Source organism: Dendropsophus ebraccatus, chromosome 6, assembly GCF_027789765.1.
Source record: "Dendropsophus ebraccatus isolate aDenEbr1 chromosome 6, aDenEbr1.pat, whole genome shotgun sequence".
NCBI lineage: Eukaryota > Metazoa > Chordata > Amphibia > Anura > Hylidae > Dendropsophus > Dendropsophus ebraccatus.
In genome coordinates this window covers 24,761,754-24,789,484 of record NC_091459.1, presented here as the reverse complement: position 1 = coordinate 24,789,484, position 27,731 = coordinate 24,761,754, and the positions used below count along the sequence as shown (strand labels likewise).

The following is a 27,731-nucleotide window of genomic DNA, read 5'->3' as shown; positions in this document are numbered from 1 at the left end:
AGCCAAAGGTATGGAGATGTATCAATCTTCCGCAGGACAGGAAACCTGAACTGAAGGTGTGGAGAGGTGTGTCAACTTTTATCTTCTCAGGTTTCCTGTCATGCGGTGGGAGGTCCTATCCAGGGGTGCTGTCATAGGGCGTCTGGGTAAATCTAATGCCGATAACTTGTAATATTATATTGTTCAAGAAAAGCATCCAGGCCTCCCTTGTACTTATTAAATGAATCGGCCATGACAACATCATGTGGCAGAGAGTTCATAGCAGTGAGTTCAGTCTCACTGCTCGTACAGTAAAGAACCCACGTCGATGCTGATGGTGAAATCTTCTTCCCTCTAGGTGTAGAGGATGCCCCCTTGTCATGGTTACAGACCTAGGAGTAAAAAGATCACTACAAAGATCTCTGTACTGTCCATTCATATATTTGTACATTGTGATCAGATCGCCCCTAAGACGTCTTTTTTTCTAGCGTAAATAACCCCAAGCGTGATAACCTGTCCTGGTTCTGTAACCTACCCATTCCCTTAATGACCTTTGTCGCTCTCCTCTGCACCCGCTCCAGTTCAGCTGTGTCCTTCTTATATACCGGTGCCCAAAACTGTACACAGTATTCCATGTGTGGTCTGACCAGTGATTTATAAAGAGGCAAAACTATGTTCTCATCCTTAGCATCTATACCTCTTTTGATGCATCCGATTATTTTATTAACCTTGGCAGCTGCTGCCTGGCACTGATCACTAAAGTTGAGTTTACTGTCCACCAATACCCCCAGGTCCTTTTCAGAAGCAGTTTTACCCAGTGTTTTATTATTTAGCACATAACTGTACTTATTTCTACGGCCCAAATGCATAATCTTACATTTATCCACATTAAACTTAATTTGCCATTTCACCGCCCAAGCCTCCAGCTTCTCCAAATCTCTCTGTAATATGATATTATCATCCTCTGTGCTGATTACTTTACCCAGCTTAGTATAATCTGCAAAAACAGTTATACCAATATTCCTTGTGTGACTCCAGCCTAATTGATAAGTCCGAGGAAAAAGTTAAGCCTGAAATGTCTGTATAAAAATCTGTATTTTTGATTTTCTTAGAGCAGTTGACAACATAAGACATCATTTATGCACCATAATTCGATACCATACATTAATATGATTAGTTCACATCCAGAATTCTCACTTTTATTTACAAGTAAAAATATTTAACTTAAATAGGAGTCAAAACATAAGAAGCCGATTTGTTACAGTACATACAGAGTAAAAAAGTCTATACAGCTGGAAAATGTCAGTGAATTCAGTAGTGAGCGGTATGAACGATTGGAACGCATCAGCTCTTCAGTACTCCTTCAAGAAAATCTCTCTCAAGCATCTCCTCAATTTTCTGTCTTGCTTTGCTGGCGAACATTTTCTGGTTCTCTAGTTTAATATCTTTGTTGGGAAAAGAATTTGGATATAGAATCGGGCTCCCTGAGTCTCCAACACATCTGCTTGTGACTTTGCTATTGAAGACTTGACTGAGTACATTGAAAAAAGGCAGAAGCTGCTCCATGCTGCGAATGGTGGAGATTGTAAGCAGTAGATGGCCAGGGTCCCAGTCTAATATTCTCCCTGAGCTGTCATCTTCTGGATTTTTCTGTATTAAAGATATTACAGGTTAATCAAAACAAATTATTACCACTTTTCAAACTTAAAATATATGTACTAGAATAAAATAAATCGTCCTATTAAATGTTAACAGGGCAAGTAACATCAGCAGCCATTTACACCATTGTAAGCCATTAAAAAAAATTGGGGTGGACAGACCCTTTAAATTGTACCTAAAGTTATTTAAAAAAAAAAAAAGTAGACTACAAAACTTCTGGCATTTCAAAGGTTTAACAGTGGGGGCCAGGTGGCCATGTTATGTATAGGGCGCCTCCGCTCAAACAGGTGCCCTATACATAACATTAAGACAGTGAGGCAGGCGGGATTCCAAGCGTAGTCCGCTGTAGGAAATCTGCACTAGATTTCCACCTGTTTTGCGCAGTGTGAACGCAAAGCTGGTGGGGCGGGAAGAAGCTGCTGTTGACTGCCCTGATAATGCTTGGTTCTAGCAGCACGAAAGTACAGACAGATTCCCTTTAAGAGCAGTGGTTGTGAACTAGATAATATAAAAGTAAAAAAAAATAATATAAATGCCATGCTGGCTGCAGGATGTTGGTTTCAGCCTCAGATCCAGCTTTGTGTTATGGTTTATTTTTTACGATTGAAACTATGATGCAGATGTGAACATGAAATGCTATGATATTTTATAGCTCTTTATGATATCTTTTATTATATTAACCATTCCAAAAGAACAATACCTTTGCCCTTTTCCTTAAGAGTTTTGCTAGTCGAACCACATATGGTTTGAACTCCCTCTGATGGGTTCCTTGCCTCCGTACTTCTAATCCCGAGTCATCTGAAGCTTCTGGGATGAACGCCCAGCGATACCTAAAAAACGCAGTCATAGTTTTAGCAGTAGAAATTGCCAAATATCAACACATAGTAAATATAAAGGATGAGTAGAAAAGTTTATCAAGCAACAGGGCTGTCACTGGAACTAATAGTAAGAGTCTGTAGACACAGTAAACTGTCAGTAGTAATTACTATATCGGTTATCTTGTACACATGGCTATAGATGAGTATGGAGGTGTGAGTACAGACTGGCTGAAGAGAAGCATAATTCACGTCTACTGTATCAAATAAAAAGACAAGATGTGAGTATAAAACATATGGGGAGATTTATCCAACATGGTGTAAAGTGAAACTGGTTCAGTTGCCCCTAGCAACCAATCAGATTCCACCTTTTATTCCTCACAGACTCTTTGGAAAATGAAAGGTGGAATCTGATTGGTTGCTAGGGGCAACTGAGACAGTTTCACTTTACACCATGTTTGATAAATTCCCCCCTAAGGTAGATAAACAGTAATACCAAACAAAAAAGAACAACTTACATCTGAAACTGAGGCAGATTATCGGAGGGTAATGCCAGGGCTAAGTCAAGGAATTTACAGGCCGACAGATAGAGGTTTAACCACCGCTGGCTGTTATAGGATGTGGAGAATCCATTGCCACCAGTGTATGTCGTCTCCAAACCAGCTACAGAAGGTCCAGAAGTCCTACACAAGGGTGCATTAAAATACATAGTAGTCAGAGAAATGATGATATCCCCAACATTTCCCAGCCAAGCAGATTTACTCAGTTACACAATATAATCATTTTGAAGTGGTTGTTCAGTAATAAAAAAAAAAAATAATTATATATATATATATATATATATATATATATATATATATATATATATATATATATATATATATATATATATATATTACTTCTATTTAAAAACCTTAAGTCTTCCCATACTTATCAGCCGCTGTATATCCTGCAGGAAGTGCTGTATTCTTTCCAATGCTCTCTGCTGACACCTCTGTCCATGTCAGTAGCAGTCCAGAGCAGTAGCAAATCCCCATAGAAAACCTCTCCTGCTCTCCAGACTGGAAATAATACACTTTCCTGCAGGACCTACAGCAGCTGATGAGTACTGGCAAATTTTACTTTATTTACTAGAAGTAAATCACAAATCTCTGGTACTTTCTGGCACATGTTGATTTTTTTTTTTTTTTTGCTAAACTACCCCTTTAAACCATAGACATTGCTTTACAAGATACATTCAGCAGGAGCCCTATAAGAAATTAGGAACAAATGCAATAGGTAAAACTAAGGAATAGGCAGCTCTAGGTCAGATGGAGGGAGTGCTAGAATGGTTTGTAGGTTATTTGCTTCTTAGGAGAGGCAAGTTGTTAGGAAGCATATGGAAGGTTGCAGGATGTCATATGGGAGAAACTTCCAAAAAAAGTTGGGAAGACACATGATAATTCTGCTGTATATAAGAGGAAGTGATTACAGAGGAAAACAGGAAGTTGGCATTGGCAGAGTGGAGGAAATGTTGCACAGGACAGAACTGGTTTTGTATATTAAGCACTAAAGTGTTTTTTTTTTTTATCATGGAAGACCCATCAGCAGTATTCCTGCAGTGTCAGCTGTTTAATTCCTGCATTACTGCAACTGGGTCATGTGATCCTCAGTATGACGACATAAATTATTTGCTGTACTGTGTAGACAAGCAGTAAAAGCCCTATTACACTAGATGATTATCGGCCATACTCAGCCGATAATAGTCTTGTGTAATAGAAGACAATGATTAGCCAACGTGCACAAGGTCGGCTGATCGTTGCTGTCGTTTATCTTTCAACACGTTGCAAGACAAATGACTAATATACCAACAATCTGCTGCCGTTGATCCATGGAACAGAAGCAGTGGCAGCAGACCGCTGCTATCTGCTATGGGCTGCCCGGACGATCAAGCAATCACCCGGGAAGCCCCCCCGCACTCACCCACTCGCTGCCGACGTGCTTAATAGCAGCAAGCGGGGAAAGAGGAGCAAGGGATCGGTGACAGCACTCATTTGCTCCTCTCAGTCGCCCCATGTAAGAGTAATAGGGGCTTCAGTCTCTACTGTGTTTATGACTGTCAGCTACAGAATTACAGATCTCTCCTGGCAGATCTCAGACAGGAAATGTCTACTACTCTTTGTAAACATAGAAACCTACCGGGTGATATCTTCATCTGCTGTAAGTTCCTGCTCCATTAACAGAAAGACTTGTACCTGGTAATACACAATGAAATGAGATCATTATGGGAAAGCTCAGTCTGTAGCTTCTCACCATCACCGGCTGTGATACACAATGGTTGCGGAGACACTGCCGACCTGGCACGGTCACTGTGCATTCACAATGTATGTTCTGGGTTCAATTTTACAATCGTCAAAAAATTTCAAACAAATCTTAAAGCACAAGATAGAAAAGCTCCAGGTACTCACCAGCTCAGTGATCATGGTCGGCCACAAGGAGGTGAGATGCTGAGGGGACATTCTGAGAAGCAGGACTCGGAAAAACAGGAATACCTGGGAATGTAGAGTGGGCACTTGTGGCAACCGTAAACTCTCCACTAACCTTTCTTCAAAGAGACAACACAAGATCATGTTATTTCTACTGGGTAAAATAAACTGACACGGGGAGATTTATCAAACATGGTGTAAAGCGAAACTGGCTCAGTTGTCCCTAGCAACCAACCAGATTCCACCTTTCATTCCTCACAGACGCTTTGGAAAATGAAAGATGGAATCTGATTGGTTGCTAGGGGCAACTGAGCCAGTTTCACTTTACACCATGTTTGATAAATCTCCCCCACAATGCTTAGCACTCCAACAGATTGGGATGGAAAGGGCTATGTGCCTAATGCACATTTGGCTGATTATCGCTCCATGTAATAGAGACAACAATCACCCGATGACAAAGATCATCAGCTGATCGTGTCTTTAGGTCCGGACCTGAAATCATTAGCCGCCGACCGCGCATCACTACGTGTAATAGCGATGTGGGGCCGACGGCTAATGATTGAATAAACTGTTATACAATACCCCTCCATGCTCCCGGCCTTCTCCTGCCCTCGATGGTAGCTTTGAAGCAGTCTCTGAGCTGACAGGCCGCTAAGCCAATCACAGGCCGCAGAGGTCCCGAACAGTAATTGGTTAAACGGCCTGTCAGCTTAGAGATTGCTTTGAAGCAACAGCTGCGGCACTGGGAAGTAAGCCGAGGACAGGAGAAGACCTGGAGCGTAGAGGGGCAATGTATAACAGTTTAGGGCAAAGGCCCCACGGACATCGCTAATGATGTCTGTGCAGCCCTTGCCCTAAACTGTTATACATTATTCCTCCACGCTTCACGGCTTCTCCTGCCCACCTTGCTAAATGATCATCGTTTACATTATTGATCAGAATAGGACCCGAACTCACCTTGTATATCAGGTAGGAACTTCTGGTACTGGTCGATCTCACTGCTGAAGATAGCGAAGGCCAGTCTCTTCAATAGCATCGCTCTCTGCTCCAGCTCAGCATCCCGGTTAGTGAACAGACTGAGAGAACTGCTCTGAGCGACAGCTACACGAGCTGGAAAGAACAACATATCGGACGTGAGCATCTCACCACTGCGGCTGGACTAAGACTAGACGCTTTTCCAAAGAAATGCCACTTTAAAAATGGCAAATTTGGTGCAGTCAAAAAGTTGCAGCCAAATGTTACCTGAGAGTCAATGGGGAAAAATGAAACCTAATACCCACAAGATGTTTTTAGCTATGGCACTTTTCTCAGGACTATTTTTTTTTTTTTAGTGCGTTCAGTGTTTTTCCACATAAATGTTGGCGTATTTCCCCCTTACACTACTATAGGGGGTAAAAATACCAAAAGAGAATCATGTCTATATGTATTTTGGTTTTTTTCTTCTGGTGTTTTTTTCCCCCTGTTTTTTTAGTACAACTCCTGGAATCACACGATTAAAGAATCTCATGAGTTGTACAGAAAAAAAAATGCTGGGGATAAAATGACAGAGATAAAAACACCTACAGTAATTTACACTAAAATAAGAAACCACTGAAAGAAAATAAAAAAAAAAGCACACAGCCATGTCCTAAGATCAGAATACATACTCATTAGATCCCGGAACGTGGTCTTGTCATGTGTCATTAGATGGTCCATGATGGCTCTCCAGCTGTATGGTAAAAAGAGAGAACATCAGAAGTGGTGTCATTTACCTTATTTATAAAATAACTTCAAATAATCTATGTATTAAGACTTTTAAGATTTTTATAGCAATAAAACATCTGAGATTATGGATATACAAATCAGCCATAATATTAAAGTGTTTGTACCAAGGGGTCATTCACACATCGGTAGAATTCCATCTATATACAGACGGTGCTCTGCGGACTGGACCTGGGAGCTTCCAGCATCATGATAAATTATGATGTCGGGAGCTCCTAAGCAGTTTAAAAGTTCACGCTAGTGTACTGACATTGAAACGTTGCCTTTCCTAAACCTGATGTAAATTAAAGCTTAAAGGGGTTATCCAGCGCTACAAAAACATGGCCAATTTTCCCCCTCTCTTGACTCCAAATTGGGTTAGGTTTCTTACTCAGTTCCATTGAATTAAATGGAGATTAATTGCAAACCACACCTAAACTGGAGACAAGAAAGTGTCCATGATTTTGTAGCGCTGGATAACCCCTTTAAGCTTTAATTTACATCAGGTTTAGGAAAGACAACATTTCAATCACAGGGGTCTTTTTCAAGCTGATTTAAAAAGAACCATGTGGTTAAAACATTGCCTTTTCTGTACCTGATGTAAATTAAAGGGGTTATCCAGTGTTAGAAAAACATGGCCACTCTTGTCTTCAGTTCAGGTGTGTGTTGCAAAACTCCACCCAAATTGGAGACAAGGGTGGTGCTGTCTCTGTAAGAAAGTGGCCATGTTTTTGTAAAGCTGGATAACCCTTTTGAAACTATTTTACAATACGGATGTTGTTGGAATTCTCTCTTTGCCAAGTACAAGATACTCCCACTTAGGATTGTGGGTTCCCAGCGTGCATCTATAACCTACAGGTTGGCCATATTGAACATCGCTTGTTGGACTTAGCTTTGTTGGTTATGTCAGAGAGACAGGGTCTGAATATTCAGACCCTGACCGATCAGTAGAAAAAGCGGGGAGACATCGGATATTATAAAAACACTGACAGCGGCACGAGAACCAGCAGCAGCGGGGGAGCAGACAGGTAAGTATACATGGTAAGTATACATGGCTAAATATGAATTATTCCCAGACAACCCCTTTAATGTCATGGCTGACCAGTGTAACATTTGTCATTCATGAATATACAGTATGAATTTTAGAGTCCTAGACACATTGTCAGGAGAAGCTATGGGTCTTACTGACTAACACAGGAGCCATCCATTTGAAAGAAGTTGTGATCCATGAAGAGATCAAAGGCCTCCTTCTTCCATGTGCGTCTGGTGTACTGGTAACCACTGAGACTGCTCAGCAGCTGCACACAGGCTCGATAGCTGGGAGCATTATGGGCGCTGCAAAAGAGGAGGAAACAAACTGGATTGTACCATGTTCCTGTTAGCCGCCCTATTCTAGAATAGCTTAGTTTTTCTTTATAATAAAAGCATGGTGCTACTTAATCAAAGCAATCCAGTCAGCAGTTCTGAGCAGTCACATAACATTATAATAGAGCATTTTTTCCCCTATAATTTGTAGTTTTAGCTAAAGATTTTTCAGTTTCACAAAAAGGCAAAATCATAATTTGCGAAAACTCCGCCCACCATCTGCCGATTGGCAGTTATCTATCCATGCAGTGTATAGGCAGCAACTTTCAATCAGCAGCTGGAGGGCGGGTGGAGGGGTGTGGCAAGAATCCTTTTCTCCTGCATATTAGGAGAACGGCTGAAGAGAATGATGTATGTAATACACCGATCTGTTCAGCATTGTTGTCACTAGTTTATGCTGCCCTTATTTAAGGCAGCATAGACCTAGTGACAGTTTCCATTTAAGCAGGCCCTGCTGCATACAGCATTACCCAACATGTGAATGTAAACTATTTAGTCACACTGCAGGGATCAGTTGGTTTTAGAGGACATATCTGGCTAGAATATTTTTTGGGAACTATTTCCTTTTTGCAGAGCCCCTGAAGTATCAGTAAGGTCAAAGCTTTTAACCTTGTCATAGTGACATAGCACTAGGACCCCACTGATCAAAACTTTTGACGAGACCTCCACCAATTGCTGAAAGAAGCAGACGGAAGTGTTCACCTGAGCACTGTGTCTATTGTTGCTGCTCGGTTCTTCTTAGTGAGCAATGTGAGTGATGTGTTGACTAGATCATCTATTAGACATCAATACACCATCTGTGACACTCTTAAAGGAATGCTACCAGTACCAAATAAAAATAAGTAGGCACAGCAGTGCCTATGCCTATTTGTTTTAGTGACTGTCAGGCTTCTCATCACCAAGACCCCAGTGCTGTTCTGGTCTTGACAGTTGCAGCAGGGTGACACAGGCACTGCTTCTGTGTCTGTGTCATCCTATGGAAGTAACTGTATGTCTATTTGTAGTAACATAGAAACACGATAGAGGAGTAGCGTGTTACTTTTAAATGTATTACAAAAGCACAACACAATATACAAGCTAAGCTAACGTTACCTGTGGTTACGCAAATAGGGTACCACATAATGCATTATATTGACAAGTAACGGGATAACCTTCTCCTTTTCATCGCTGTAGAACACCATATCCAGCAAATGAGCAAGTACCTGGCAAAATACAGGATCAATGAATAAACCCACATGATGATAATGACATTGTAATGTTTAATTACTGACCAAACGCTTACCTCAGCTAGTAGAGTGAGGGCATGTACACTGTACACCGAAGGGGTGATGTGTGAAGTCTCTATGGCTGGAGACAGCATAATGTCTAAAGAAGAGGGAACACAATAAAACTTTGTTCTTATACAATGCATTTATTATCCTACTAATCCCTATAAAACATCTGTATTAATACCAAAACCAACCATGAAAATAGCAGGAAGAGCAGGAGAATAGGATTGATGCCGCACCCCTCCCCCACCCTCCAGCTGCTGATTGACAGTTGACTGCCTATACACAGCATGGATACATAACTACTAATCAGCAGCTGATGGGTGGAGTTTTCTGCTTCTCATGAATATCCAGGACTACTGGGCTCATGCACATAATGGAGAGGACTACTTATTGTCCATGTTATTCAGGAGGATCTCTCTGGATCAGCTGCACAGAACAATGTAAGTGATACATCATTCTGTTCAGCTTCTCTGTCACTAGTTTATGCTCACCTTAGATTGAGCAGCATAAACCTGCTGACAGTGTCTCTTTAACTACTTGAACTCAAAGGGAACTTAGGGAAAATCTGAAAAATCATTCCCACTATTACAGCAATTCTCTATGTGAATCTATACATGTTATTTTCGTCATTTCTAAATTTCACATGGCCTTAAAGAGGACCTGTCACCGCCTGTTCCGGGTCAGAGCCCGGCCGACCCCCCGCTAGAGCTCCTTATACTCACCTCGTTCCCAAAGTCCCGCTTCTTCAGCCGGTTTCGGGACAGAGATATCACCGTGGGAAGCCTGACGCTCATAAAGAATGACGGCTCCATTCAATCTCTATAGGTGTCGGACTTATCTCAGCAGCGCCCGCTGGGCTTTCCACGGTGATATCTCTATCCCCGGACCGGCTCCAGGAGTGGGACTTCGGGAACGAGGTGAGTATAAGGGTCTCTAACGGGAGTCGGCCGGGCTCTGACCTGAAAAGGGGAGGTGACAGGTTCCCTTTAAGGAAATGTTACTGCAGTTAGATCTACAACCATCTGCTAAATACAGTACCTTCTACATCAGATTCAAGGGTCGGCCCATCTACAGTTATCTTGGGTGAAGGTTTCACTTCCAGATTTCTTCTTAGCCAGGTTGTTTGTTCCAATGAGGACCCTGCTATTGCACCAATGGCATCTACAATCTTATGAGTAACATCCTAAGGGAAAATGAGAAATGGCATTGTCCCATACTGATCTAATTACCATTGTCTCACATGGGTGCGGTGTGCATTGGGTCTATAGGTCAATGATTGGAATCATATCTGTTGCATAGATGTTTGGATTCTCATTTTAGTCCAGACCTTACACATGATATTTGTCAGAACAGGGACACCAAGCAGTCTAGTCCGGGAAACCATACTTAAAGGGGTTATCCAGCGCTACAAAAACATGGCCACTTTTCCCCCCTCTCTTGTCTCCAGATTGGGTGGGGTTTCAAACTCAGTGCCATTGAAGTAAATGGAGCTCAATCGCAAACAACACCTAAACTGTAGACAAGAGAGGGGGAAAAGTGGCCATATTTTTGTAACGCTGGATAATCCCTTTAAGTTTACTGTAAAGCCAAAAGGTATCCAGCTGTCCCCAACCTTTAAAATGCTGGATTCCTGCAGCCAGATAATATAACAGCGGGTTAGGAACTGCCAACCTGCTAGGGTCTATTTTCTTCTACATAAGAGTGTAGTATTATAGAAATAATATATGTATATATAGAAATTAGGGCATGAGAATCATTTTAGTCAACTTAGCTCTACTGGCCAGTGAGAGGAAGCTTATGCCGCATTTTAGTTTTGTAGTTGTTTTTTTTATTTATCCAAGAAAAAATGTACATTTAATGTGGGTATTTATTGATATGTGGGACAGCTGGCACAACTAGGCAATAGAACTGTGGAACCACAGGAAGGTTATGGCTCTCAGTTAAAGGGAGTGAGTCAAGGGGGGGAGGGGCCGACCTGTGCCAACCTATAAGGGAGACCAGAGTAGCCCCCAAAATAGTCAGCGGCCGCAGCGGGGTCCCGCCTTGGTCGCTGCCATGCTGACATCTCCTTCAGAACTGCGGATGCATCTTGGACCTATAATATAGGCTGTAACTACCCATTTCTTAATATAACCAGGAGTTCTGGCCCATATTAATAGGCAAAAAAACAACTAAACAATTTTGCCTTACAAACGGAGATTTAGACAAATAGAAACCGCCTAAATCTGCTGTCTTACCTGAAGATCCCGCTGGTCTTTCTTGTTATCTAGCGTGGGGTTTTTCATAATGAACTCATTCAAAACCCTAAAAACACCGAAGTGAATGAAAACAAAAAACAAAGAGGTAATAAGGAGTATGGATGGGAAAAAGTACTACATAGACATTATATAGTAATACAAGACATTGAAAAGATCATGTGTAGCGCTCTGTTTTTTAAAGGAGAAGTCCGGCAATTTTTTTTATTAAAGTATTGTATTGCCCCCCAAAAAGTTATACAAATCCCCAATATACACTTATTATGGGAAATGCTTATAAAGTGCTTTTTTCCCTGCACTTATTACTGCATCAAGGCTTCACTTCCTGGATAACATGGTGATGTCACTTCCTGGATAACATGGTGATGTCACTTCCTGGATAACATGGTGATGTCACTTCCTGGATAACATGGTGATGTCACTTCCTGGATAACATGGTGATGTCACGACCCGACTCCCAGAGCTGTGCGGGCTGTGGTTGCTGGAGAGGATGATGGCAGGGGACACTGAGGGACACAGGGCACTGGAGGGACACTGAGCGTCCCCTGCCATCATCCTCTCCAGCAGCCACAGCCCGCACAGCTCTGGGAGTCAGGTCGTGACATCACCATTTTATCCAGGAAGTGACATCACCATTTTATCCAGGAAGTGAAGCCTTGATGCAGTAGTAAGTGCAGGAAAAAAGCACTTTGGGGGAGATTTATCAAAGGGTGTAAAATTTAGACTGGTGCAAACTGCCCACAGCAACCAATCACAGCTCCTCTTTACTTTCATCAGAGCTGGAAGCTGAGCTGTGATTGGTTGCTGTGACCAGTTTGCATCAGTCCAAATTTTACACCCTTTGATAAATCTCCCGTAATAAGTGCATATTGGGGATTTGTATAACTTTTGGTGGTCAATACAATGCTTTAATAAACATTTTCGCCGGACTTCCCCCTTTAATATGGTACTGCACGTACTAAGAGCAGAGTCAGCTTTAGAGCCAGGCAGGACATTTAGGGGTATTTATCAAAACACAGCTAAAAAGTTGAGTTTGGATCAGACTGGCATACGAAATGTCACTTTATAAAGTCCTTGAAAGCCACAGCTGGCCTAATAGTCTAGTAATACGCAGGATATGTGTTCTTGTTTTTACCGCTGTATGACGATATGAACAATGCTGATCAAACTGTGCGTAATATTAGTAATCACTAATATTAGGACCCAAAAGTACATATATTACCTGAGTATCAGGAACTGACCAGGTGCCGGAAGGTTAAGCTGGATGGACTCTTTCAAAAGAGCAAGAAAAGAAGCCCAGCTATCCACAAGATTAGAGACTGGAACCCTGCAAATACAACATAAATCATATACACACATCTAAACTGGAAATGGCCATGGCTTCATAGCTAATAAGGATCGTGACAACACAAACTATGATTAAAGGGGTTATCCAGCATTTGAAAGAACACGCTGCTTTCTTCCAAAAACAGCACCACTCCCAATCTCAGGTTGTGTGTGGTATTACCACTTTAATCCATTTACTTCAGTGAAACAGAAGTGCAATACCAGACTCAAAGTGAAGACAAGAGTGGCGCTATTGCTGAAAGAAGGCAGTAATAATCCTGGATAACCCCTTTTACTGGGGTGTAATATATGAGCATATTACCAATCTAGAACAATACATCTGTTAACACAAAATTAAAGGATTTCTGATTCGGTATTCCAAAAGTGATAAAGATTGGGCCCTGCCAGCCTAGCTGGGCACTGCCAGGGTAGTTCATACATTTTTTTTTTATTTCAAATCACCTGGTGTCAGATAGTGCCAGAGATTTGTAATTTACTTCTATTAAAAAATCTTCATGCAGGTCCACCTTTCCAGATGGTTTCCTGTGCTAACACTTTTGTATATGCAGGTGAGCTGGACCTTTTCCTATTTTCCGGAGTTCCATAATCTTACCTCTGAACATAGGCATAGAAGAACTGTAACATGCAGACCTCAAGGGAAAGATGTTTCTAAAAAGAGTAATGAAGAGGAAATAGATTACTAGACAATTCCGCACTTTGTTATCTATGTCAATGTATTTATAGGGATCTATCACTAGACAATGGCTGAATGCTTAAGGGAAACAAACAGCAGAAGTCTCTAACCTACTGGTATGTCCCTATAAGCAGAAGGGGCGCTGAGGATGAAGGGCATATTCTTACCTTCATCCTCAGTGTCGTTTTCTGGAACTTTGTACTTTATTTTGTGTGCTAATGAGGCAGTGTGGTGGGCTGGGGATGAGGAATGGGACTATCACCGTCAGTAATCACCAATCCGCCCCTTCTGGTGAATATTGTGGTGGTACACACCGTACGATTATCGTGTAAATAATCGTTATAACGTTTGAATTTAAACAATAATTGTTCTGTGTAATTGCAGGCAATAATCGAAAAATCGTTCATATGTCTCTGATCATTGATTTAGATCTGAACCTAAAATTATCGTTAATCGTTCGCTGTAATTCCACATTCATTCGCTCAAGTTCCGCATTTGTCCACTAATCGTTCAGGGTAATTACACATTGTCCATTGTTTTTCTGGGATCAGAAGGAGTAAACGATCATAGTAACGATAGCAATAACGATCATAGTAACGATCGTAACTAACGACCATCGTTCTGTGTAATATGGTGAACGATTTCGGGTTAACGATAAATAATCTCATTTGCGATCGTTTAAAGTTGGTCATTAATCGTTAAAAATCACTCCATGTAATAGGACCCTAGGTTTCACTTAAAGGGAATCCGTCACTAGGTTTATACTACCTTAAAGGGGTAGTGCGGCGGTAAACAATTATTCACAGAAAAACACACATTACAAAGTTATACAACTTTGTAATGTGTGTTATGTCTGTGAATCTTCCCCTTCCCGTGTCCCACCACCCCCGCACGTGTACCCGGAAGTGTGGTGCATTATACATACCTGATCCGTGTCACGCACGTCCGCCATCTTGTGCAAAGACATTATCTTCGGACGGCCGGCCGAACCGCTCAGACCATCTCTAGTGACGGCCGCCTTCTGCAGCGTCATCAGATGCTCAGCCGCGATTGGCTGAGCAAAACTGTGCTCAGCCAATCGCGGCTGAGCACAGTTATGACTCAGCAGAGGGGGGCCGGCATCAGGGACAGCGGTAGCGATTCGGCCGGCCTCCCGAAGATGACGTCTTGGCACAAGATGGCAGACAGGCGCGACACGGATCAGGTATATATAATGCACCACACTTCCGGGTACATGTGCGGGGGTGGTGGGACACGGAAAGGGGCAAAGTTGTATAACTTTGTAATGTGTGTTATTCTCTGAATAATTTCTTAGCGCCGCACTACCCCTTTAAATGAGGGAAGTATAAATTAGTGACAGAAATGCTGAACTGAACAATGTATTACATCATTCTGTTTAGCCGTTCTCCTAATAAGTAGGAAAATGGGCTTTGTGCTGAGCCGCTCCCTCCAACCTCTGCCTGTACACAGTATAGACACACAACTGCCAATACGTGGCTGTTGGGCTGAGGGAACTGGTGTGCATGAATATTGAGGACTACTGAGCATACGCACATAATGGAAAGGACTAGTGCACAAAGTCCTTAAAGGAGAAGTCCGGTGAAAATTATTTTTTTTATATGTTATTACTGATGGAAAGTTATACAATTTTCTAATGTACATTAATTATGGGAAATGCTCCTATACTGCTATTTCTCTTAATTTAGTGTACCAGGAAGTGTTAGAATTCTCTCAGAAGCAGTGACGTCACGACGAAAGGTGTAATTCCTATGGAGTGTCCTGCAAGGGGCGCACTATATATAGAAGTCAATGAGTACCATTGACTTCTATATATAGTGCGCCCCTGCTGGACACTCCATTGGAATTACAATGGATGTGTATGTAATGTAATATACAGTGTTTTTGATTGAATACATTTATGAAATACTTTGGGGAGCAAGTGTCCTTGCTCCCCAAAGTATTCCATAAATGTAAGCAATCAGTACATCACAGTACCGAACGCCCGCCGCTGCCGCCGCTGTGGACTACTCTCAACTACTACTCTCCCCACCTGCTCATAGCATGTGCAGGTGATGGGAGAGTAGTAGCCGGGTTATATGGCTGAGATCGCCGCCGCGATGCCGCGCAGGGGGAGCCGCTCATCACTGCAGCTATCATCCCCCTCCGCTCCCCCCTCCTGCTCCTTCCTTACTCTATGTGATAGCTGACTTCCTGCCCGGCCGCCGGCACGTGTGAACGGAGAGCGGCGGCCCGGCAGGAAGTCAGCTATCACATAGAGTAAGGAAGCAGCAGGAGGGGGGAGCGGAGGGGGATGATAGCTGCAGTGATGAGCGGCTCCCCCTGCGCGGCATCAACAGCGGCGGCGATCTCAGCCATATAACCCGGCTACTACTCTCCCATCACCTGCACATGCTATGAGCAGGTGGGGAGAGTAGTAGTTGAGTAGTCCACAGCGGCGGCAGCGGCGGGCGTTCGGTACTGTGATGTACTGATTGCTTACATTTATGGAATACTTTGGGGAGCAAGGACACTTGCTCCCCAAAGTATTTCATAAATGTATTCAATCAAAAACACTGTATATTACATTACATACACATCCATTGTAATTCCAATGGAGTGTCCAGCAGGGGCGCACTATATATAGAAGTCAATGGTACTCATTGACTTCTATATATAGTGCGCCCCCTGCTGGACACTCCATAGGAATTACACCTTTCGTTGTGACGTCACTGCTTCTGAGAGAATTCTAACACTTCCTGGTACACTAAATTAAGGGAAAAAGCAGTATAGGAGCATTTCCCATAATTAATGTACATTAGAAAATTGTATAACTTTCCATCAGTAATAACATATAAAAAAATAATTTTCGCCGGACTTCTCCTTTAATATTCAGGAGGATATCTCTGGATCAGGGCAATGTAGTAATACATCATTCTGTTCAGCTTCTCTGTCACTAGTTTATATTACCCTGAGATAGGACGGCATAATCCTACTGACAGAGTCTCTTCAAATGCCATCTTTATCTGTATTCCAGGAGAACAAAAATATAATGGGGTGTAATAGTGTAGACATTTCAATATAACATACCTTGTCTTTAGCTATGGCAGGAGGCTGCTTTAACACTTCCTTCACCGTCTGAATGACGGTCTCTGTCCTCATCACGCTGATTGATCGAACCAACTCCACAAGGAGAAGCTGCTCTTCACTTGCTAACGGAATAACCTAAGGGCACATGTAAAAATACAAGATATATGTGTACAGTCTGGAAATAAAAGCAACACAAAATATATGTAGTTTAGGTAGGTCTGGCCGACTGTCTAATGCTAATTCACCAACTTGCCGCCCTCCAACTGTTGGGAGACTACAACTCCCAACATGCCTGGAAAGCCATTTGTAACAGCAAAAGAACACCTGCCGTTCACTGTCTAGGCAGTTCGTCGAAAATCTTTTTCTTTTAAATCAACTGGTTTTAGAAAATTATATAGATTTGTAATTTACTTCTATTTAAAAATATCAAGTCTTCCAGTACTTATCAGCTGCTGTATGTCCTGCAGAAGGTGGTGGATTCTTTCTAGTCTGACACAGTGCTCTCTGCTACCACCCATGTCCAAAACAGGAACTGTCCAGAGAAGAAGACATTTTCTATGGGGATTTGCTACTGCTCTGGACAGTCCCTGACATGGACAGAGATGTCAGCAGAGAGCACTGTGCCAGATTGTGCCACTTCCTGCAGAACATACACCAGCTGATAAGCACTGGAGACTGGAGATTTTTAAATAGAAGTAATTTTCAATATAACTTTCTGAAACCAGTTGATTTGAAAGAAAAAAAAAATCCTGGAGTACCACTTTAAAATTTCACAATTTGAAAGCTGCAGGTTGAACAGCACAGGTTGGATAGCAGTTCGGTCAAGGAAAAACATGGTACCTTTTATATATCCATTTTTTATTTCATTGCGCAAAGAGTCTAAGAGGAGTTCCTGAGTTCCTGATCTGTTGCACGTTTTACTACTTCTTTAAAGCGTAACTGTAATTTCAGGGTCATTTTTCTGAAAACAATAAACATCTATATGACAAGCGAAGAAACTCTGTAATAGGTTTTATTTACCAAAAGTGTTTCCTTCTGTACTGAAAAAGCTGATTTCCTAGCTCCCCCCTGACTGCAGAAGAAGCGGGATTTCTGTGTCCATTACGCTCTATGGAGAGGGGAGGGGCTGAGTGAGCACGGAGCAGTCCTGCACAGCACAACACCCTGCAATCTTCTCTTAGCAACTTCCTAGATAAGCACTGACCTCTCTGACCCCTGAATCCTGCGTTTTAGGTGCCCAGACAGTCTACAAACAGCTGACCTTCATGTCTCTTCTTCCTGCTCGCTCTTCTCCCTCGGCCCCTCCCCCCCTCAATAGGATATAATGGACACAGCAGAACCCGTCACAAATGCACAGATAAGAAGTGAGGGGGGGGGGAGGTTGGGAAATTGCTTTTTGAGTACAGAAAGAGGCTTTTTTGCCTAACAAACCCTATTATAAAATTTCTTAAAATTGCTTATACTGATTTCTGCAAAAATAAAAAATTACAGTTACGCTTTAAGCACGGCCTGATGTTCCAGGGTAAGCGAGTGCCAACCTGTCTCATTCCCTGTGATATTACACGCAAAGACAGTGAGCAGGGACCAGTGAGAGAGGCTGCATGAACAATCCATAGGTTGTTTGGGCAGCCCATTGAAGTCAGCGGCGGTCTGCTGCCCCCGCTCATGTTACGAGGAGCGACCAGCAGCAGACTGTTGCTGCACACATCGTGAGGTTTTAACATGTTAAACGATAACGATCTGCCGACATTGTGCATGACAGTTGATCGTGACCTTTCAACATTTGCTATTACACTAAGCGACTATCAGCCTGAAGTGTAATAGGGCCTTTACCCCCCACCTTATCCCCGTCCCTGCTTGATTGTCAGTTATGGCTTAGTTTCCATCTGACTGACAATCAAGCAGGGACAGGGATGGGAGAGGGAGTGAGGAGATGTTACAACCCCAGCCATTTATAGACCACATAGGGTACTATTACATAGAGCGATAATCGGCCTTATCCGGCTGATTATCGTTTCGTGTAATAAACGCAAGGATCAGCCGATGATGGTTGTCATCGGCTGATCGTTGATATAGGTTTGGACCTTTAATTGTCAGGCACACCGCGCATCGATACGTGTAATAGCGATGCGCGGACGGCGGTTGACGATTTGCAAAGTAAATACATACCTATCCATGGTCTAGGGCTTCTCCTGCGCTCTGCTTCTCCCCGGGTCCGGCATGCTGCAGCTTCAGTGGCCTGTCTTAGCTGACAGGCCGCTCAGCCAATCACATGGCTGAGCGGCCTGTCAGTTAAGACAGGCCGCTCTGAAGCTGCAGCGTGCGGGACCCGGGGAGAAGCGGACCGTAAGAGGAGCCCTGGACCATGGATAGGTAATGTATGCCTGTTTAGCAAGGGCTGCAAGGACATCGTAACGATGTCCCAGCAGCCCTTGCTAAACGATTATCGGGCCGTGTAATAGGCCCAGTAAAAGAGCGCCAATCTAGCAGATCGGCGCTCGTTTACATTATTGATCGGGCCCCCATAGGCCCGTGTAAAAGTACCCTTAGACTCTTTGCACTGACGAGTACAATCAATTCTCTACAAGCACAGCTGGATATATGAAAGGTACCATGTGTCTCCTTGACCAAACAGCTATCAATCAGATTCCCTTTCAAAATTCCTTTGCCTGACCTTTATACATTTCCTTTATTACTGGTAGCAAACACTAATACATTATCATACCCAGCACTTTGATCGTGTTATATTAATAGTGTAGTCCGATTTCACACAAATGTAGGAAAATGACTATTTTTACCTTTGTACGTGCAGAGTTTTTGTTCTGTCTTCTTTCGTTCCATACGAAGGCAACAGCTGCCATAAAATGAACCCCATGATTCATAGAAATAGGTCCTAGCAGCTCCAGGATCTGCTGTCTTAGGTTCTGGTAATCCAAAAGTCACAATTATAACTCAATTTATACAACAAAATAAAGCTACGCACTAACAAGTTACTTAGTAATAGAACTTTATTAAAATAAATGTAAAAAGAAATAGTAATTTAATATACATAGAGTGGCAACAGTACGGGATGACACAGGTCTCTCTGCTGCCACCAATGTTTGTGTGGAGTACTGCAGGGCTGTCTGAACCCTGGATATATAGTACATTGTAAGGGGGGGGGGGGGTAACTAATGGAGCAACCGGGGCTTACCACTGGGACTAAAACTAGGCTGAGACTTCCTGTTGTGTCAGTAGTGATGGGAATTGTAAAAGTTCATTCTCGGCACTCACCATCGCGCTTCATGAATTTTTTATTGTAGAAAAAAGTCCATCAGAAAAATACATACAACGGCAACAGGAGGTTTCGGCGTCAAGCCTTCCTCAACTGTCTCCGCCGAAACGTCCTGTTGCTGTTGTATGTATTTTTCTGATAAAAAATTCATGAAGCACGATGGTGAGTGCCGAGAATGAACTTTTATAATACTATTGGATTTTTTTCTTACTGCGAGCACCACCATAGACATAGAAGTGTCATCTAAAAGCTTTTCTTCTAGTAGTGATGAGAAGGCTGCTGTTAAGCGATCTGTACAGCATTGCAGTGAAATGTGACACCAGTAGAGGGGACAATAGCAGCTCCCTGTGGAATGACTTTTTTTTAAGGTTACATAGCATGCTCAGTAATGTTTTACATTCATCTCAAGGGGATGACAGAGTCTGTCTATTGTAGTCTATGTCCATGAGGCTTGCTGTAAAGCATGTCACTAAATGCTGTTCAGAACAACCAGGCCCCATAACAATGTACAAAAAGTGAAATAAAAAAAAAATACAGTCATAACATATGAAAGATTAGAATAAAACCACTATTTTTTGTATCTGCCTCTGCTCTAACCACGTTCTCTATTTGAACCAATTCCTCAGTCCTCCATTACCTTTGTTGAGCCAAGGTTTATTGTAGTGACCGAGGCGGCGGCTGCTGTAAAGTTCTTCTCAGAAGAGTCGGCCTGATGCAGGACACTCCATAGCAGCGTGACGGACGACATTATTAAATGAAGTATAGAAAGGATTCCACTGCGCGCTTCAAGCAAATGTTTCTGATCTACATTGACCATAAGCTGCAACATGGGAGGTAGAACACTCGAGAACATTAGAGGGATGAAAAATGAATAATGACGGTAAAACATCCGCACAATTTTGGCTGCAGGTGCAATACAGAACAATTTGTCTCTCTCACTGCGTTTTCTATAGACTGCAAACAAAAGGTAAAACAGCTTGGTGGGTCCTAGCTTCCCCCAGTAATACTGGCCGATCATTGGGGAGCAACATTCTAAAAGGGGCATCTCTTATAAGACAACTTGAAGCTCAACCAACTATCTCCTATCTCCTGGTGTTGCCAGCCCTAAATTGCCAATGGGAAGGGTAAAGCATACATACTATTGTTGTGTTTAGTGACATTCTAACGCCCTAGTTGATGAAGAGTGGGAGAGGTGGGATCTATTCCCATAATAGAAGCATGCCTGGCACCACCTCTTACCATTGAAAGCTGTAGCTGTTTTCTGACTGGACACTAGAGCTGTCAATCATAAGTGGCGAGGCCAGGGACACACGCATTACAGGGAGCACACCATTCCGACTGTTCAGTAGCTGTGGCCGAAACATTAAAGGAGAAGTCCGGGGCTGCAATTTTTTTTGGAAAAGGCAGGGTCTAAATTAATATTTGGAAAAGGCACCACTATTCACCCATCCCCGTCCCTGCCCAACGCACGATCGCCGCTTCAAGACCCCCGACGGCCTCCGGGATCATAATCTCAGCCGACGCCATGACCTGGCTGATTGACAGCCTGCTCAGCCAGTCAGTAACTGGTGCGGGACGCTGCTCCAGTCACTGATTGGATGATTGGGCTGTCCATCAGCCGGCTCAGGTATTTTTCCCCCTAGTCAAGATATCATCACAACTTGGAGGGGGTGAAGTCCAGCGGGGATCCCGAACCTTCTGCCATGGCAATTCGTGGGCATAGGGAGAGGTAGGTAGTCGTTTCTTATGATGTTTCCCCGTCTGACTTTAAAATAAAACGCCAGACTTCTCCTTTACATTGCCATTTTTTCGGTCTTGGATGTATGTATGTTCCCCCCTTCCCTATCTATTTCTTTAAAAAAAAAAAAAAAAAAAGCCTTCACATTTCTAATATACAATCAGGCCTGGCTTACTAGCGATTAATGTTCAAGGTGTGTAGCAAGAAGTCCGTAATATGTTCATCTTACCTGGTGGTACTGAGCAGAAGGATCGAGCAGGCAGTAGTGAATGATAGTTGTAATGCCTTCCAATAGAGTCAGTATCATATCAGGTGGGATGAATGACGCCATCCATAGAGGCCTGAAAAGCATACATAAGGTTAAAGAGCCTCTGTACCCACCAACCCACCCCACCAACCCGCTAGTACTATCCGTTTGATAAGAGGAAATACAGAACGGTTGTTTCTTTTAAAATGCGCCTGGTGCCTTGGTTAGAGCAAATAATGTTCTTTTAATTTGTAGCCGGTACGTCAAACTGGTGTGGCCTAGAGTGTCTGTGCCCCAGGTGTGCGACGTCTCTTCTTTCTTCCTCCTCACCCTCCTCATCATCATTAGGAACTTGCATTGTAAACGAGTGATGTCAGGGACGTTCCTAATAATGAGGAGGGTGGGGAGGAAGAAAGAAGATACTTCGCAGACCTGGGGCACAGACACTCTAGGCCACAAAAGTTTGACGCACCTGCTACAGATTAAAAGAACATTATCTAGACCACACCAGTTTGAAGATAATTTTTTTGTACCGTGTGCATTTTAACAGACACGACCTGAGAGTCGCTTTACACTCTCTCAGCTTCAGCACCAACATGAACCTGGCAGCTCTCGCACACCTACCTGTTGTCGGACAATCCCGTTTCATACTTGTATTGCTGAATTAAGTTATCAAGGTTTCGGCAAAGCTGTAAAGTCACTGAAACCACGACCCTCTGTAACACCTTCCCCATGTACGGCAAGGTGGACGTGATGAGTCCAATCCATTGAGGGTGCATTTTACACGTATAGTGCTGGTGTAAGGCCCTGATCACCGCGCAGAGGAACATCCCCTGGCATGTGATCGGCTGCGAGTGGATATATTGTAAGGAGGTCAAAGGCTGCTGAGGGTTAATGTGCTCCAGATCGGTTATTACAAAGTCATAGCCAGGCTCATTCTCTTCAGGAACAGTCAGGACACGGTGCTCCAGGACAATAAGCCCTTGAAGGACCTTTAATAGCTGAGACTGTAGTGTACTGCCATTGTCCAACTCATCTTCAGAAAAATTGATGAGACTGTCCTCGGAAAAGCCTTCTTCAATGGCCATTATGTTCTTTTCGGCCATGCGCTCGCTGTGCCACTTCTGAGCGCTGAATATGGAGGATAGTAAACAGTGCAGGATAACCTTCTGAACCTTACATTTGGACAATATATCGGAGATAAAGCTGGCAAAGCCCTTAGCTGAGCTCTCGATGACCTTTGCTAACTCTGTAAACAGCAGGGTCAAGATTTCGACGCTCATCATCTGCATGTTGCGGTTGCCCATGAGATCTTGCTGCGAGACCTTCACGTGCGTAGGGTAATGGCTTCTCATGAAATACAAACATAAAGAGATAAGAATTTCTATATACATGGAGCTTCGGAAATTGTGACTGGAGTCTAGGGGAATGCTGCTATAAAAGTCCTTCCCCATCACAGATATCCGATGCCTTGCCAAAAGATTTTGGACCAAAGATAACTGGGGAGTGTACGCGTTATTCACACTGGTGGTGGATATTGCACTGACAAACACTGTCGGGCAGGTTTTTAATATGGCTTTTATAGCGGATAAAGCATATAAGGTCCTTGAGGAGTCATATAACTGGAGGTACAAAAGAACATGCTGGTAGAGAGGGTGGATGTTAAAGTGGGGGGATTTACGGATGCCGGGAGATCCCACATCGCTTTCAATCTCGGAGATTTCGCCTTCTCCGCAACTATACCAGTTCTCCAAGTCTAATCCGTCACTGAAAAAAACATTAGTCTGTTTCAACTTCTCATTTTGTGCTTTTTTCTTGTCTTCGTCTTTCCTTCTGGGCACTTTTACTTTTGGTTTCGCTCCGGTCGCTTTGCTGCCCCCTTCTTTCCCACTTGGGTCTTTTTCCGCTGTTTTACCCTTAAAGTTAAATTGGATGCTGCTGTGACTCCGCTTGCGGTGTTGTCCTCCCGTCATGCTGGAACTAAATTCTGGGGCCATCTGCTGTGCCATAATTGATGGAGAAGATAGGTTTCTGGTTATGGCATTTGCCAGGCTCTCAATGCCGACCTCTGCCGATACGGACAGAAAGGTTGATGGATCTCTGACTACAAGGTTATTCTCGTTCCCTTGGGGTACTTCCTCCTCCGTATGGGAAGCCTCCTCTACTACAGTGCTGCATGTATTTAGTCTTTCGCATGTATCCGCAGGGTCGGCATCGGAGGAATTCGATTCAGGATCTTCTTCAACATTTCTAAGAACGTTGTAAATCAAGTCTGTGAGAACTTGCTGAACAATCTCCTCAACAGTGTCCTCTCTGGAGTTTGGGCAGTTTTCTTGAGCCGTCAAACTCTCCGCATCCACCTCATCTCCAACCGAAGACTGGGAACCACCAGAATCCGAGCTTTGCAGGATCTCTATCTGCTGGTCTGGAAGTTCAAAGTCAGATATTCCCATTGGGATGGTCTCGCTGCTTGTACTTAGGAGGGAAAGCCTATCACTTAAAGGGTTCACTGTAAGGCTAAAGGTCTCCATCTCATCCATCAGAACTTGTTTAGATGTGATCCCAGAACAGAGCCTTGGGTTGTGAAAAGCTGCAAGGATGTACAAGAAAAAATATTTAGACCCTGCATATCTCTCGAGCTGTCTTAAACTAAGCAGTATTATTATTTGGGCTTAAGGGGGTAGTCCCATTTCACATATTTTTGGCATATCCACAAGACATGATATAAATGTCATACACACCATCATTATTGATCGATGCCTTGCTGAAGGCTTTCCTGCTTTCCTCCAAGTGTCGAATTGATTTACTCCAGTGTCTCTCAGCCTGGACTCGCTGCACTGATACACGCTGAGTTTTAGGATGAAGAAGCAGCAGCAGGAGTGGTTCCAAGACTCTGGCAATATCATGTCTCTGAAGTACTTGGTGTAACCAGGCCTGACCTACAGATGATGTGCAGCCATCAAGGCTATTTAGACTGTCCAGCATAATAAATAATGACCTGTAACAGACACAAAAAATAATTAGAACTTCTACCACAAGCTTTGTAGGTATGAAATGGATGTTGATGAATGACGTATGGTCTGTAATGGAAGTGATAAACTTGTATGGCAATCTAGAAACTTTCTGAAGAACTTCAAAAACTGTGAAAAAAGAAAAGAGATAGCATGTTCAGCCAATATGTACAATTCTACTAGTGTTAACTGAGTTTTTCCTTTCTATCTGAAAACTCCTGGAACTTTACTTGGGTCATGTGATCTCATGGTGACCCACTGGGAAAATATGTTTATGTGCTCTCAATAGGGTCACTATCTCAGCCAGAACCTCCTAATGAACAAGCTCCATGGACTGTCCCACACAAGCTCTCTACAGGAGGGGAGACAAACTTCCATCACAGTAAGGCTGCGTTTACACGCTCCGTGTTCCGCACAGAGCACGGACGTGGATTGCTTGTAACGGACTCTCCCCCTGCCCGGGCAGCATCTGTGATAAGATGCTGGGAGCAGGGGAACTGTACAGATATGTGCCGCGCTGTAATGAATCAGCTGTCATTACAGTGTGGTGCATATCTGTACAGTTCCCCCGCTCCCAGCATCTAATTACAGATGCTGCGTGGGTGGGGGAGAGTCCGTTACAGGCATTCCACGTCCGTGTTCCCTGAGGAACACGGAACGTGTGAATGCAGCCTTAAGGCCCTTTTAGGCCTCCTGCACACGTCTGTGTCAGTTTATACAGTCAGGAACTTCTAATCAGAAGGATTCAGGACACCATCAGGATTTCCTTACAGTAAGCGGTATTTATTTCTGGACACTTTCATGATGCGCATCAGGAAGAGTCAGTAATTTCAGAGGCTCCCATAGACTTCTATGGGGGAATCTGTTTAAGAAATCCTGATGAAAATAGGACAGGTTCTATAATTTCCTGACCTATAATCCTGAAGAGTGCCAATGCCCAATACAACCCTATGGGTCAAGAAATCCTGATTGATAAGAAATCCGGACAGATATGAAGGGGGCATTACACAGGCTGATTATCAGCAACAAGTGTTCCTAGGAATGCTCAATAAGCTGATAATCAGCCAGTGTAAGAGGGCTAGAGATCAAAAGCCCACTCCTCGGCTGATATAATTTTCTTTTTTTATCTGGCACAAAAGATCATTGTTATCGGCCGTACATCGCTCTGTGTGAACAGGCGATGTTCTGCCGATAATGTATTTAAATGGCTGCCCAAATGATAGAGTGATTGTTCATGCAGCCCAGCAGTGCAATCAATCAGGAGGACAAGAGTGGCGCTGTTTGAGGAAGAAAGCAGCTGTGTTTTGCTAATCCTGGACAATCCCTTGAATAATCACAAACCTGTCAAAAGTCCGACCATAAGAAGATGACTTATTGATGTGAAGGTCTCTGGTGAGGTGCCACAGGACCGCAAATCTACCGTGAGCCTCCATTCTTATTTTCTGTAAATAAACAAACAAACAGAGGAATGACTTCTAAAAACTACGCAACGCTCGTGGTATAGTCTATATGACTACAGCTGCCTATCCCACAAAAGGCTGCAAGATTCACAAGGCTCTTAGGCTGCATTCACACATTCTGTGTTCTGTCCGTGAAACATGGATGACATGGATGTTGAATGCCCGACCTGGTTTGTTCCCCCCCCCTCCCCGGCATGATGTATCAATATTATGCCAGCAGCAGGGAAACTCTTTGAATCGCGGCCGCACTGTAATGACATCAGTGTCGTCCGTGTTTCATGGACAGAACATGAAACGTGTGAATGCAGCCTTAAAGTTTAAAAAGGTTGGTATTGTATAAGGCGACAAAAATATTAATAATGGTTATAAAATCCTCTCATCTAAAGCAAAACTCTGACCATTTAGGTAAAAAACAGCTGTAACCATAAGTAGTACTGACAGACAATCTATGCTATGTCACATCACTTTTCACGTATTGACTTCCATTTAAAAAAAAAAAAAAAAAACGGACCCAAAAAATCCGCACACAAAAACGGGGTCTGACACATTTTTTGTGTATGCAAAAAAAAAAAAAAAGATGCGTTTTGATGAGTTTTTTTTAATCCTTTTTTTATAATGGAATTTAATGGAAAAAATGGATGCACACAAATGCATCCGTTTTTTCATCAGTTTTTGGTGTAAAACAGTTGGGTTAAAAAAAAAAACGAATTGCAAAAACGCAGTGTGAACGCAGCCTAAAAAGAAAATGGTCCTGTAGATGTACTCCGCCCTCACAGTTCTATCATACTTTTTCTAGAAGCGAAACCTGCAACAATGCTAAAATACCTACGGTAGTTCAACTTTTTAAACTTTCTAAGACTAGAATGGGAACATAGAGGATTATACTAATACCACCGTGTCCATATAGTCTACCCTTTTTGTCTATATTTTAGAACAGATATATGTTTATCATGGACAACCTGTCCTGTATAAACATTCTATTCTAAAATGTAGATGACATTCAGTTACTATGGATGACAGCTCTAAAGGAGGACTGACTAAATATGACAATACAAATCATTATTACTATGAGTTTGCCTTGGGCTATGTATGTAATTTTCCGTACCTTCTCCTTGTGTGTCAGCTGCTGGCTGATGACATCTTCACATATACTAGAGGATGGGACCAGGTTGTGCAGCTGATAGAAGAGCTCCACACTCCGCTGGTGGTGCTGTGGGGTCTGGTCTCCCAGCTGTTGCCACAGGGTTAAAGCCACATTCTGGAAACGGTTGAATACACATGAGAACAGACAAAGCGTGATCTTATCCGAGATTTAGAAATCAGAATAATTCTCTAACACTCATCA

At 42.9% G+C, this 27,731-nt stretch overlaps 1 protein-coding gene across 4 annotated transcripts in view; it reads right to left on the bottom strand.

The window, feature by feature from the left end:
• Positions 1-1,055: 1,055 nt before the first annotated feature.
• The window catches only part of DOP1A (DOP1 leucine zipper like protein A), a 65,883-nt gene continuing 39,207 nt past the window's right edge, over positions 1,056-27,731 (bottom strand). For 3 of the 4 annotated variants that reach the window (XM_069974695.1, XM_069974696.1, XM_069974697.1), the window contains 22 exons: positions 27,492-27,644; positions 26,268-26,368; positions 24,657-24,913; positions 22,540-24,505; positions 21,898-22,009; positions 20,568-20,750; positions 19,455-19,580; positions 16,657-16,791; positions 13,489-13,544; positions 12,772-12,876; positions 11,532-11,598; positions 10,333-10,477; positions 9,306-9,388; positions 9,116-9,225; positions 7,844-7,993; positions 6,565-6,626; positions 5,876-6,028; positions 4,901-5,037; positions 4,632-4,687; positions 2,972-3,136; positions 2,339-2,468; positions 1,056-1,629 (listed from right to left, as the gene is read on the bottom strand). In XM_069974695.1, the coding sequence (XP_069830796.1) occupies positions 1,324-1,629; positions 2,339-2,468; positions 2,972-3,136; positions 4,632-4,687; positions 4,901-5,037; positions 5,876-6,028; positions 6,565-6,626; positions 7,844-7,993; positions 9,116-9,225; positions 9,306-9,388; positions 10,333-10,477; positions 11,532-11,598; positions 12,772-12,876; positions 13,489-13,544; positions 16,657-16,791; positions 19,455-19,580; positions 20,568-20,750; positions 21,898-22,009; positions 22,540-24,505; positions 24,657-24,913; positions 26,268-26,368; positions 27,492-27,644 (4,758 nt within the window). In that variant the 3' untranslated portion in view covers positions 1,056-1,323. Of the gene's footprint in view, positions 1,630-2,338; positions 2,469-2,971; positions 3,137-4,631; positions 4,688-4,900; positions 5,038-5,875; positions 6,029-6,564; positions 6,627-7,843; positions 7,994-9,115; positions 9,226-9,305; positions 9,389-10,332; positions 10,478-11,531; positions 11,599-12,771; positions 12,877-13,488; positions 13,545-16,656; positions 16,792-19,454; positions 19,581-20,567; positions 20,751-21,897; positions 22,010-22,539; positions 24,506-24,656; positions 24,914-26,267; positions 26,369-27,491; positions 27,645-27,731 lie in introns of those variants that run through there. The other variant, XM_069974699.1, reaches the window with a different exon arrangement.